The sequence below is a fragment of the Aphelocoma coerulescens genome, chromosome 5 (assembly GCF_041296385.1).
Source record: "Aphelocoma coerulescens isolate FSJ_1873_10779 chromosome 5, UR_Acoe_1.0, whole genome shotgun sequence".
Classification (NCBI taxonomy): Eukaryota; Metazoa; Chordata; class Aves; order Passeriformes; family Corvidae; genus Aphelocoma; species Aphelocoma coerulescens.
The window spans coordinates 45,572,623-45,583,844 of NC_091019.1; the positions used below are offsets into that span (position 1 = coordinate 45,572,623).

General features: G+C 47.2%; 2 protein-coding genes across 5 annotated transcripts in view; one reads left to right on the plus strand and one right to left on the minus strand.

Annotated features, from left to right (window-relative positions):
- The window catches only part of POMT2 (protein O-mannosyltransferase 2), a 28,125-nt gene extending 26,322 nt beyond the window's left edge, over positions 1 to 1,803 (minus strand). For all 3 annotated transcript variants that reach the window (XR_011151424.1, XM_069017960.1, XM_069017961.1), the window contains exons 1-3: positions 1,602 to 1,803; positions 901 to 985; positions 21 to 125 (exon numbers count right to left, since the gene is read on the minus strand). Coding sequence is in view for 2 of the 3 variants with exons in the window: in XM_069017960.1 (XP_068874061.1) it covers positions 21 to 125; positions 901 to 985; positions 1,602 to 1,801 (390 nt within the window). In the remaining variant the exon portion in view is untranslated. The remainder of the gene's footprint in view (positions 1 to 20; positions 126 to 900; positions 986 to 1,601) is intronic.
- Positions 1,804 to 1,824: 21 nt separating this feature from the next.
- GSTZ1 (glutathione S-transferase zeta 1) lies at positions 1,825 to 11,143 on the plus strand. 2 transcript variants are annotated; one of them, XM_069017967.1, is made up of 9 exons: positions 1,825 to 1,915; positions 5,004 to 5,055; positions 5,637 to 5,704; positions 6,543 to 6,623; positions 7,093 to 7,218; positions 7,746 to 7,821; positions 8,648 to 8,700; positions 9,960 to 10,009; positions 10,760 to 11,143. In XM_069017967.1, exons 1-9 carry the CDS (start codon positions 1,889 to 1,891, stop codon positions 10,884 to 10,886), a joined length of 660 nt encoding a protein of 219 aa, XP_068874068.1. In that variant the 5' UTR covers positions 1,825 to 1,888; the 3' UTR covers positions 10,887 to 11,143. The 2 variants fall into 2 exon arrangements, with proteins under 2 accessions (XP_068874068.1, XP_068874069.1); XM_069017968.1 differs by lacking the exon at positions 1,825 to 1,915 and adding an exon at positions 4,363 to 4,462.
- Positions 11,144 to 11,222: the final 79 nt, after the last annotated feature.

Consider the following 11,222-nt stretch of genomic DNA (forward strand, 5'->3'; position numbering starts at 1 on the left):
TGCTAGCCACAGAGCCTTACCCCTCTCATTCCTATGTAGTTGTGCTGCTCATATCGATCCCCTGGTTTTTGGAAAGGAAATGTACCATCATATCCACTAAGGTAGCCAGCAAGTCCAATCAGCATCTGAAAAGGAAAGGTGAAAAAACTGGTCACGAAAAATCACACCAGAGGAAGAAGTATCCAAGCTAGCAGCACATAAGATTTTTATAGAAGCCACATTGATCCAGAGGACAAATAATTCAGACACATCATCCAAAAAAGAGTTTATTTACAGGAATCACATGCATACATATTGCCCTTTGTCTAAGGCAAAATCAGAATTATTTTGGCTACAGTCTATAAGGATGACTGCAAACTCAAGAAAAATACCAAGTGTGGAATTGAGCAGAGAGAATTCTGTAGTCTCCCATAGCTCCCTATCCCTTTAGTTTCAGGAGACTCAGTCAGAAGGGAAGATAACCTTGACGAGGCAGGAGGATGTACCTTCATCCACACTACACACTGTTGCGAAAACAAGTTCATTTACAGAACAGGAAATCAGTGCCCTCAGGATACTTTGAGGAAGGCATCTCATCTGCTCACAAGTTATCAGGAACTGTTTGCTTCCTTTAAAATGTAGGCTTCTATTACATATGCCCTCCAAGTGTCACATTGATTTTTTCATGTCAAGCCTTTCAAAAACCCAACATGCAATATTGTTTGGTTTTCTTATATTAGAAGCATTTTTGTGAAGACAAAACGTTGCAAGTTGAGGCTCTGGACACAGAATGCAAATTGTTATGATGTTAACAACAGTTAGGAAAGACTTTGTTGTTCACACCCTTTGGCCAGAAGGCAGCCAGACTTTTATTGGCCTACTCCTGTGGCTTCTAAAACATGTAACAGAAAAGCAGTTTACCTTCCCCAAAGGAGGATGGACATCAAAGAAGAAGGTTCGATTAATGTAGTAACTTCCCATCTTCCCAAAATGAGTTTCATCCCAACTGCAAAAAACACACCAACAAAACACAAACCACGCTGAAGACAGTAAAAGAAAAAAAAAAAAACCCCAGGAATGTGTTTTTACTTATGCTTTTTATACTACAGGGGGTTACTGCCATACATTCCATATGAAACAATGTTATACTCAGTGGGAAATCATGGACAGCATTTCAGCCATTCTAGGAAACGTCCTTTTTTAAAAGAGTTTGATATTATCACTCCAAAACCTCTGGTTTGCCCTTTTGATTCCAAATTGACCTTAGGTTAAAAAGCCAGCCTGCTACACACAGATCCCCAAAATCTCCCCGGGACCCGGTGCCCTCTCTGCAGCACATCCCGAGAGCAGCGGGGAGCGGCGCAGGACCCGGGCCGGGCCGGCCTGAGAGCGCAGCGCTTCCTCGTGGCCCTCACTGCCACGGTCCCGTCCCTCCACCTGCCTGGGATAAACAGGGATCCCTCCCACGCCGGACATGGCCGGGGCGGGGAAGGGGCGCGGGCCGGGCGTCAGGGCGCAGTCCCGGCCGCTGTGGCCGAGAGGAGGCGGACACGCACCCACCCGCACCCCGGGGCTCGGGCAGTGCCCGGCCGGGGGGGCGAACGCCCCGCCCCGGCCCGTACCAGACGTGCGGCGGTTCCCGCAGGCGGTGGAAGCGGGAGGCGAAGCTGAGGAGGGTGACGAGGGCCAGCGCGGCCGGGCGGGTCGCGGCGGGCGGGGCGGCGGGACGCGCCGGCCCCCCCGGCCCCCGGCGGGGCTCCCGCTGGCGCGGCGGCATCCGCGGGGATCCGCCGCGCGCTGCACCGCGCCGGGCGCGGCGCATCCTGGGCACGGAGCGCGGGGCATGCCGGGGGATGCAGTCCCGGGGATGCGGTGCCGGGCGGCCGCCGAGCCCTGAGCGGAGGCCGGGATGGCAGTGAGCGCTGCCGCCGCCAAGGTACGCGGCGCTGGCTCCGCGCTCTCCCCGCGGGGCGGGAGGGGAGCGGGGGGCGATGCCGGCGCCACAGCCGGAGGGACTGGGGCTTGGGGCGGCGGCTCTACGCCTTCGGCCTGAGCGGGCCTCGCTCGGTTCGGTCTTGTTGCCGGCCGTGGCGGCTGACAGGGATCGCGGCCACGATCGGCTTCTGGTGCCCCAGCATCCCGGGAAGCCCGGGATGGCGGTTCCCAGGAGGAGTCCACCCCCGCGCACAGCGCCTCTGCTGCCCCGGTCTGCACCCGGGTCTCTGTCGCAGTGGAAAGCAAGGAATTAACCCCGTGCTAAATAAAATGCTTTAGCGTGCTAATGCTTTTAGCGGTGGCGCTTACTAACCATATTTTATTCGCGTGCACTGTTCACACCAAGTCCTGCTGCAGAGATACTGAGAATTTAGGAGTAAATCTGTTATTTCTGCTTTACATTTGAACCCAGCAGAGTCCAAGCAGTGCCTTTCAGACACCGAGGTGTCCCCTACACCAGTCCCCAAGGAGCAGTCTATGTGTGCAGGCTGCTAGGCTTGATGGCTCTCAGGAAAGGTGAGAGATTTGGCCTTTCCAAGTGCATCCCGTATATCACCTGGAAAGAGGTGGTATCCAGAGAAGACCATACTGAAGAAGACAGGAAACCTGAGAGTTCAACACAAAGTTTGGGGTGTTTCTTCTATCTTTCACAACAGTGCAATGCATTTCCCAGACCTTTACTCTGGACTGGTATTTAAGCCCAAACTTTCCTCACTGATTGCCAGAAATGAAAACAGAACCAAACCAGAAATTGTAGTAGACACCAAGAAAATGCTGTCCTCCTGCTATCATCCCAGCTCCAACCAGTCTGAACTGCAGGATTTGGGGATTTTATCCCCCAGGGTTGTAAATGCAGGAAGTTCGTTGCTGATACTTCTCTGGCCCATGCTCAGCATTTCCTCTGAGGAAGATACAGTGTCACTCTGGGACCTGCCTACTGAGGACAAAACATTTCTGCTGTCTCTAGTCTTGACTTAGCTGATTATTTTTGCCTGTGGTCTGCCCTGCTGCTGGGAGCAAAACAGCATGAACTCAAGAGATCACTCCAGGCCCACAGCCTCTGGAGACAGTTCCCAGCTGAATGATGGGTTGGTTTCCATGTTCTTTTTGGTGAAATCCCCCAGGCCCTTGAAATTATAGAGCAAGGCAATTAGCTTAGCACAGTTTATTCCAGATGATAGCACAGGCTGTAAAAACAAAAAAAGAACTACAGAGAGGATCAGGAGAAATGTCTCTGCCTGCTGAGAGGCCAGAGTCCAAAACATGTAGTGAAGGACATAAATTTCTGAGCCAAAAAAACATTAGCAAGGTCCTCAGGAAAAGCTAGTAAGATCAGTGTCTCATGAATGCTCTGTTTCTCTTTTGAAGCCATCGTTTCTGTTTCTTTCCCTGCAACTCCGCAGGCTAGACATTTGAAAAACGAACATAGCTGATACTTCTCATGCCCGGATCCCAGGAGCAGAGAATTTAAGAAAATCAGTAAATACTTTGCCCACTTAAGTGTTACCAGTACTGCCATCACTTTCCTCTCAGTTATAAGTAATTTTCCAGTAAATCTGATTAATTTAGTCAAAGACATACCTCATTTAAAGTTATTTGAACCAATCTAAACTATAAGAGAAGCATCAAGTTTACAAAGAGGACTGGAGCTCAAAGATCCTCTCTGTCTCTCTGGTTTTCTGTTGACAGACTATCATTGGGCTTTCTTTTTCCCTGCTTTCTTTTGTCTTGCTGCCAGTCTCTGGAAATTTTTTTATGCATTTTGAGAGGGTAGAGACACAGAGAGATTCATGGCACGCCCTAGGATCTGTGTAAGCAAGGAGACACATGATTACAGGTTTATTTTGAGACATACATGACTACCAATCTCCTGTGTGGAAAGAAAAGACCAGGACACATAAAAAAGAAATATTTTTATTTTGCACAGAGTTGGTCTAGGAGCAGAGTAGCAACTTCTCCCACATCTGCAATGTAAAAAATCCACTGCAGTGGCGAGTACTGGTGGGAGGAGGGCTAAAGGAGCACACTAAGGAACCTCCCTGCAAAGGTAGCCCATTCCAGGAGCTAGCAGTCATTCCCTAGTGAAACAGAAATTCTGCATGCAGCTTTGGTTTTCTTGCTTTGTTCTCCATGGTTAGATTTCTGCATTGGCAACTGGTGACAGCCTGGGAGGCTCTCTAGATACCTTATTTGTTTCTGGATGAAAAGCTACAGAAATAAGAATGGTTCCCAAATGTGCTTCCAAGCTTAAATCTTGTTAATGGTTTTGACATCAGGGCTGGGAGAGGGTGACTGCAGTGACTGCAGGATTGAATCTGACTGGCTGGCTTTTGTGTCCTGGGCACAGCCTGGGGGGGGGCACAGTCCTTTCCTGATTGGTTTTAGGAGAGAAGCCTTCCCCCATTCCAGCTGAGTTAAAAGGGAAAACACAGAGGTGGTTTTTATTTTGTGGAGGTGACTGCACACACTTACCATGGCATCTGAAAAGGTGAGAGTTTGGCCAGGGTGGAAGCATCTGGGAAAGCTGCCTCAGTGTTATAGCTCAGGTAGAGATGAATTATCTGTCTTTGTGGCTTTCATCTCAAACAGCAGAGAAGCTCTTCTTATTTGGAAAGAGTTCTGGCTTTTCCCTGCATGGCTGGAAAAGCTAGTTCATGCCATGCAAATACCCAGTGCAGGTGCTTGGCACAATCAGTGCAGAAATATTTTCAGAAATCTAAGATGGGATAGAAGTTAGCAATATTGGATAGGGACAAAGAAGGAAGCTTTATAGGGAATAATTTCAAGGTCAGTTGTGTACTGCTGGAAACATCAGGTGCAACTGAATAGCCTTCTGGTTATTATGAGAGTGATGCTACCTGTATGCCCAAATCAGGAACAGTTACTTTCAGAAAGGAGCCCTCTCTCCTCCAAACATTGCTCTTCCCTGTCTTAGAGTTCCTGAAATGACTTCTGCTCATGCATTCTTCTCCTTACATACAATACTCTGGTGCTCCCAGCATATAACCCTTTCATCTTTCTCTTCTCAGCCGATACTTTACAGCTATTTCCGAAGTTCCTGTTCTTGGAGAGTGCGAATCGGTAAGATTCAGTGTTGATCTCCCTTTTTTTGTCCCAGTATTGCAGTATCCTGCCCTTCACTAACCCAATTAATCAATCACTTATTAACAGAGAGGTCAGCAAACACGAACCTGGAACAGTGAGGCATCTCCCCACAGGGAGGGAGGGGAACACTGCAGCTTACCTGGGGCAAGAGGAATAGAGGGGAACAGATAAGAGGGCTTCATGATACCACCTCAGACTCTGGCCTACCCAGGTCTTGAGAGCTAAGCAGGGCAGGGAATGGTCCCTACTGGTACTGAGACAGAAAGGTTTTACACATGAGCACATGGCCCCCTGCCCTCTATAAGCTGAATCAGGAAGGGCTGTGCTGGAAAGAGCTGCAACGGTTATTTTGAAAAAAGCAGTGGTTTTGCCAGGACTGATCTTTAGTACTTTGGTCCTTCATTTGCCAGAGCACTGTCTTCTCAGTGGACTTAGGCCACCCTCCTTGAGGGATAGGGTCTCTTTTCAAATGTAGATGCTAACATTTCCCTGAGCCCATTACCAGTGAAACTGGTCCCAGTGTACCTGTCTGAAGCTGTACACTCTGCTCTCCCTAGCACTGGCTCTGAAAGCAATTTCTTATGACCTGGTCCCAGTGAACCTCATTAAGGATGGAGGACAGCAGGTAAGGATAAAGACACCACTGCTCTCTCCAGGGGTATTGAACTTGGGGATCATTAGGAGACTTGGAATTAGCACTAGAAAGCTCACAGGCAAAGTTACTGAATTCCTCACCACTTCTCTGTAATTAATAGTTGCTTTCAGCCAGTATTCCTTGGCATGTGAAACAGAAGGAGAATATGACTGCAGGAGACTAGAGGCTTTTTTCCTCCCTCAAACATTTGTGACTGAATCTGTAAGGCCAAAGATCTTTTGCTCTTGCTTACTGATACAACTGAATATATCTGGAGCACAGACTTCAGAGAAGCTGCACTGCACTTTTAACAGACTCGGCCTCATTCAATTAGCACCAGAAAGTGCATGGAGGCAGGGGTAGGGGCTGTCCAAAGGATGCTAAATGATATTGCAGAGGGCTGCAAAGGGCCTGGCAAAAGGAAGAGGTGGGTTGCTGAAAGAGACCTTCATTGAGACCTTACTTGGGGGTCCATAGGAGGGAGTTGTGCACCTCATAGTACCACCAGCTCAATGGGCTGGTATGGAGTTGGAGAGAACTAGGACAGTAATGGTGGTACTGACACAGGACCACCCATTCTGGGCATTGCAGTGATGCTTTGTCAAGAAATAAGGCAGTCTGGCCCTGGATGCAGTGATCCCTGAGCCCCAGTGACAGCTTGCTGTAGGCTAATAGTACATAATAGTGCATAATTTCCTGCAAAGATTAGTATTAAGGCAGAGAGAAAAAAAGAGTTAGAAAAAAGATTTGGTAACAGGGTTCTGGGAGAAGAAAACAAGGAAGAATAATTTCTTATTGCTGTAGAGTAATCTCAGGTTTGTTTCCACAGTTTTCTGCTGAATTCAAGGCACTGAATCCAATGCAGCAAGTCCCAGCCTTGAAAATTGATGGCATCACCATTTCTCAGTCAGTGAGTTATCAGCCACATCCCTGTTAACCTTTCACTCCAGCCTGCTGCGCAATCTGGATGGGATGGCTTTGCCCCGTCTTTCTCCCCAGAGCTCACATCTATACATTGGAAAAGAGATGGTATTTATGATCCCTCTTGGGAACAGAAATAGCACGTAGTCCCTGACGGGAAACTACTGTCAAGGATTTAAGTTCAGTTCTGCTTTGGTTCATAACTCCTTCTTTCAGTGAGCAGTTTGTAGTCTGACTTCAATGGCTCTTTCATGGTTTGCCAGAAATTACAGCTGGACCAAATGACAACAAGGTCACAAGCAGATGTCAGAGGGGTTATTCTGTTCCTTGGATTGGTAACAAACTGCATTCAAAACCTGTTGTATTCTCTTGGATCAGCTCCCCTTTCCCAGGTGTCCAGGATGTGAAGTTTTCCTTGGCTCTCCAATAACCTTCCATTATCTCTTTGTTCATTACAGCTAGCTATAATTAATTACCTAGAAGAGACATGTCCTAACCCCAGGCTCCTGCCCCAAGATCCAAAGAAGAGAGCCCAAGTCAGAATGATCGCTGATCACATTGCCTCTGGTATTCAACCACTCCAGGTACTGCTTTGTTAGATCCATGCAAATGAGAAAATTAGAAAGGATTTGTGTCTCTGACATGCTCAGTCTCCTTAAATTGTTGCCAGCCAACTGGGTGGCAGAACTTCAGACTGCTGTGCTAGCAGATAAAATCTGCCTAACCTCTGCCTCATCTGCCAATGGCAACAATACAGTATTTCCAACACAGCAAATCCTATAGCACCCAGGGTTCTTTCCAGAAAGAGCTGAATCCATATGGTTTTACTGCTGGGTCTAGGACATTTTAGGAAAAAGAGAATTGAGCAACCTAGAAGGAAGAGGCAAAGGGATACCCTGGCAACTGTTACAGAACGGTAATGCCAACAGAAAGATACAGCAGGGTGCATGATTAGGTGAAGGTGAGGTCAGGGCTGACCCAACCAACTGAACTCAGGCCAGTGATTCAGCCTTGGCAACTCCTCATCTCCCCTCTCCTCCACAGGATTACACAGTGGGCAAGATCCAGCCAGCAGTAGTCATCTAACTTGGAGATTGCTTTGCCTTCACAGAACCTGAGTGTCCTGAAACAAATGGGGGAGAAAAAAATGGAATGGGCTCAGAACTGTATCGCGTCTGGCTTTCAAGGTACATCCCACATCCAAAATGATCAGCATTTTGGCTGACCTTACAAAATGCTGCACCACTGGCATTCTACTTGCCTCTTCAAGTAGAACCACAGATCTTCCTAGGCTGGTGTGCTGGGGTCCTGCCTTGGTGGCACAGACAGTGCTCTTCCTGCCCAGAGTCCCTTGTCCAGGACTGGTAGCTCCCCAGGATCTCAGAGGAAAGATGTCCACAGAACACTTCATTTGCTGTACATGGAAGAGGGGAAGCCTGGGGCCATCCTGCACACTGCAGCAGTTGATTCATTCTGAAGCGTAAGGGCTCACAGCACTTCTAAAGTGCTACTTACATATATATACATATATATACACTTTTGTAATCTGACATCTAATGGCAAACTCCCACAGAGTCTAGCAAGTAGTAGAGTATTTCTTGGCCTCTTTGAGAGAAATGGTGCTTTTTGTTTCCTCAAAACCCTTTCCCCCATGTGCTGCAATGACAGGTCCACCTTCAGTTTGCACAGACACAAACTGACTGAACCTTTGCATTTTTTCCCATCCCCAATCACATATTTCTACATTATCCTCGTAGTATTTCAGGTGCATTGTCTGAAGCAGCTGAAATCACCCTGGGCCCAAAAAAGCTGAAGTACTTTTTCAGTCCTAAAAGACTTCCATAACTATACTAAGATTTATGTTTCTTCTAGTTTCTGTCCCAAATTGCTCATTTTTCATACTCTGCTCAGGGTTAAGATGCCCTCGTTCATATTCCCAGTCTAGAAAGTGTTTGGTGTCCCTTTCAATTGAGTTTCCAATGCCTCACTCCAGGTTACCACCTCTCTTGACAGCACTGGAGCAGATTCTGCAGCATACTGCTGGACGCTATTGTGTGGGGGATGAAGTAAGTATCTGAGAGAGCCCTGTGTGCCACTGCAGAACTGAAAACCCCAGTATCTTCCCCTAAAATAGGAAAGAAAAATAGTTGAGGAGACAAGAACACAACCCCATCCAGTGTCTAGAATTACATGCAGTGCCTTCACCATAACAAAAAACAGCTGCATGGATCCTACTTAGGCCATTACTGACTGGCAGAGAGTTATGGAGATGTTTACTTGTCCCTGCCTATAACCTGCTGATGGCCAGATTATGCAGCTGTATCTAGGATCTGGCTGGTACTAGAGGGTGTGGGAAAAGATGATCATTTCATCCTTATGGGATTTGGACTTCAAAGTGACCTGTCATAGGGGCAAAGCTTGGCTCAAGAAACATAGGTTCAGTTCTTAGCTCTGTTCTATGGAACCTCTAACCAACTTGTATTTTTATGTTCTGATTATCTAGTTTTAATATGGATGGGTTCCACAGAGCTCACATAAAAGCTGTACTGACCCTTACCAAATTAGATGCAGCTCAGGCCTCTTCCATTTATTAGTTCTGCTGCCAGGCAAAAGATCTTTCCTATAAAAGCCTCAGAAGAAAGGAAGGCTCCTGCAATATCCTGGGATGCAGAGGATGGTCTAGTAGCAGCCTTGGTAGGCAAAGGCTACTTACAAGATCTAGTGCTGGAGAATAACATGTGCTCTGAGAGGCACTCAAGGGCTTTGTGACCTTGGGAGCAGGGTAGGGGCAGCTGCCTCTGTCTGTGCAGATAGGCAGCCAGCAGGAAGACTGTCCTTGAGTCTTCCTTTCAGACTGCAAGTCTCTGAGCCTGTGTGCAGAGGCCCTATCACATATCAAGTCTTGACATTGGCAGGACCTGCTCAATATTCCTGCAGTGCAAACAAGCAAAATTTACTTATCTTTTCCCAGCCATGCAAACACCCCCTCTCCCTACATCACCTCCCTCTGCAGCTTGCCAGCAGACCTGTTTGCTCAGAGGCAGTTGCCATAGAAGCACAGTGTCCTTGAGGTCATAATGATCAGCTGGTAAATATAAAGCTCCCTAAAAGCTGATGGCTTCTACTAGTGACTGTTACGAAGTTCTTTTACTTGTACTGTTGCTGTATTATTAATGCTGAATTAAAGAATTAGATCATCATGACAACTCCTCTGTACTGGCTGATAAAATAATTTCTATCCTGGTCTCAAAGCGTGCCACCACTGGGAAGTGTGATGGGACAGCCTCTGAGTTACTCTAACCCCTTTTCTCTTCTACGTTTGCAGGTTTCCGTGGCTGATCTGTGTTTAGTGCCTCAAGTTGCCAATGCTGAAAGGTAATTAGGGCTAAGCTTGAGGTGTTCTTCAACACACCTACTTAGGCTGGGCTGTCAGAGCTTACCTTCTGCTGCTCCTTGTGCCCATTAGAAAGTATCCCTTCTGCCTGCCCTATCCACTTACATTTCTTCTCTCCATGAATTTTCCTATTTCATAAATACTGGCTCTTTTGGAAATAAGGCTCTGTGGTCTCCTCTTAGAGGCCCCTGGGGAAACCTGATCTATGTCCTTAGAAAAGCTGAGGTTGCCCACACTCCACATTCTCTGTCCCTGTTTGCTCTATTCTTACACTGCACACAGGAGGAAAAGATGAATCAGACTTTATTTGTTTAAAGCCTTAAACCCATACCAGTGGCTGCATGATTCCCAGGAAAAGCAGTGTCTTCTTACCTTGTGCTGCACACTACATAAAAGCCTGCTGAAGATCACATAATCACAGAACCACTGGGGTTGGAAGGGAATTCTGGAGGGCATCCAGTCCAATTTCCCTGCTAGAGGAAGTGGCACAGGATTGCATCCAGCTGGGTTTTGAGTATTTGTAGAGAAGGAGACTTTACAACCTCTCCAGACGCTGATTAATCTTTCTAGCATTCGTTTTTAAACCTACAAGGATGAACCTTTTCTGTTAGTGTAAATGCCTGTGAGACTCTCCCACACTAGGCAGGCCTATCACACTGCTCTGCACTTCTGCTCACTGCTGCACTGGCTCTCCAACTCATAGTACTTCACAAATTCTTTTCCTTTTGCAGATTCAAAGTGGACATGGGTCCATACCCCACAATAACCAGAATAAATAAAGCTCTCTTGGAGTTAGAGGCCTTCAAAACAAGCCACCCTTCCCGGCAGCCAGATACTCCTGCAGAGCTGCGAGCTTGAAGCCTTTCTACTCATTAAATCTAGAAAGCTGATGTGATAAAGAAGACAACACCTACAGTTTGAGTAGGACTTCGGTGCCAGTAGGAATACCTAGTACTATTGTCTCACTTTCATCTGGATGGTAAGAAGGACAGAGGACCTGGAAATAGCGTGGATGACTTAGAGGAGCTATGCCTGTGCTGGGACACCTGCAGCTACTAGTTTTTTATATCTAGTCTATCTCCATGAAGCAGATTAAAGCAGAAGTTCCCTCTGTATGGCTTTGGGTTGGGGAATGTGGCCACAAACAACTGTGAGGCATTGAGCCAATTCTCTATTCCCCACAGGGGCTACTTC

Excerpts from the sequence above, each read along its gene's own strand:
- GSTZ1 (XM_069017967.1), top strand. The coding sequence starts at position 1,889 with ATGGCAGTGAGCGCTGCCGCCGCCAAG. Across the intron at positions 1,916-5,003 it reads TGAGCGCTGCCGCCGCCAAG|CCGATACTTTACAGCTATTT; the intron begins GTACGCGGCGCT and ends TTCTCTTCTCAG. Across the intron at positions 5,056-5,636 it reads TTCTTGGAGAGTGCGAATCG|CACTGGCTCTGAAAGCAATT; the intron begins GTAAGATTCAGT and ends TGCTCTCCCTAG.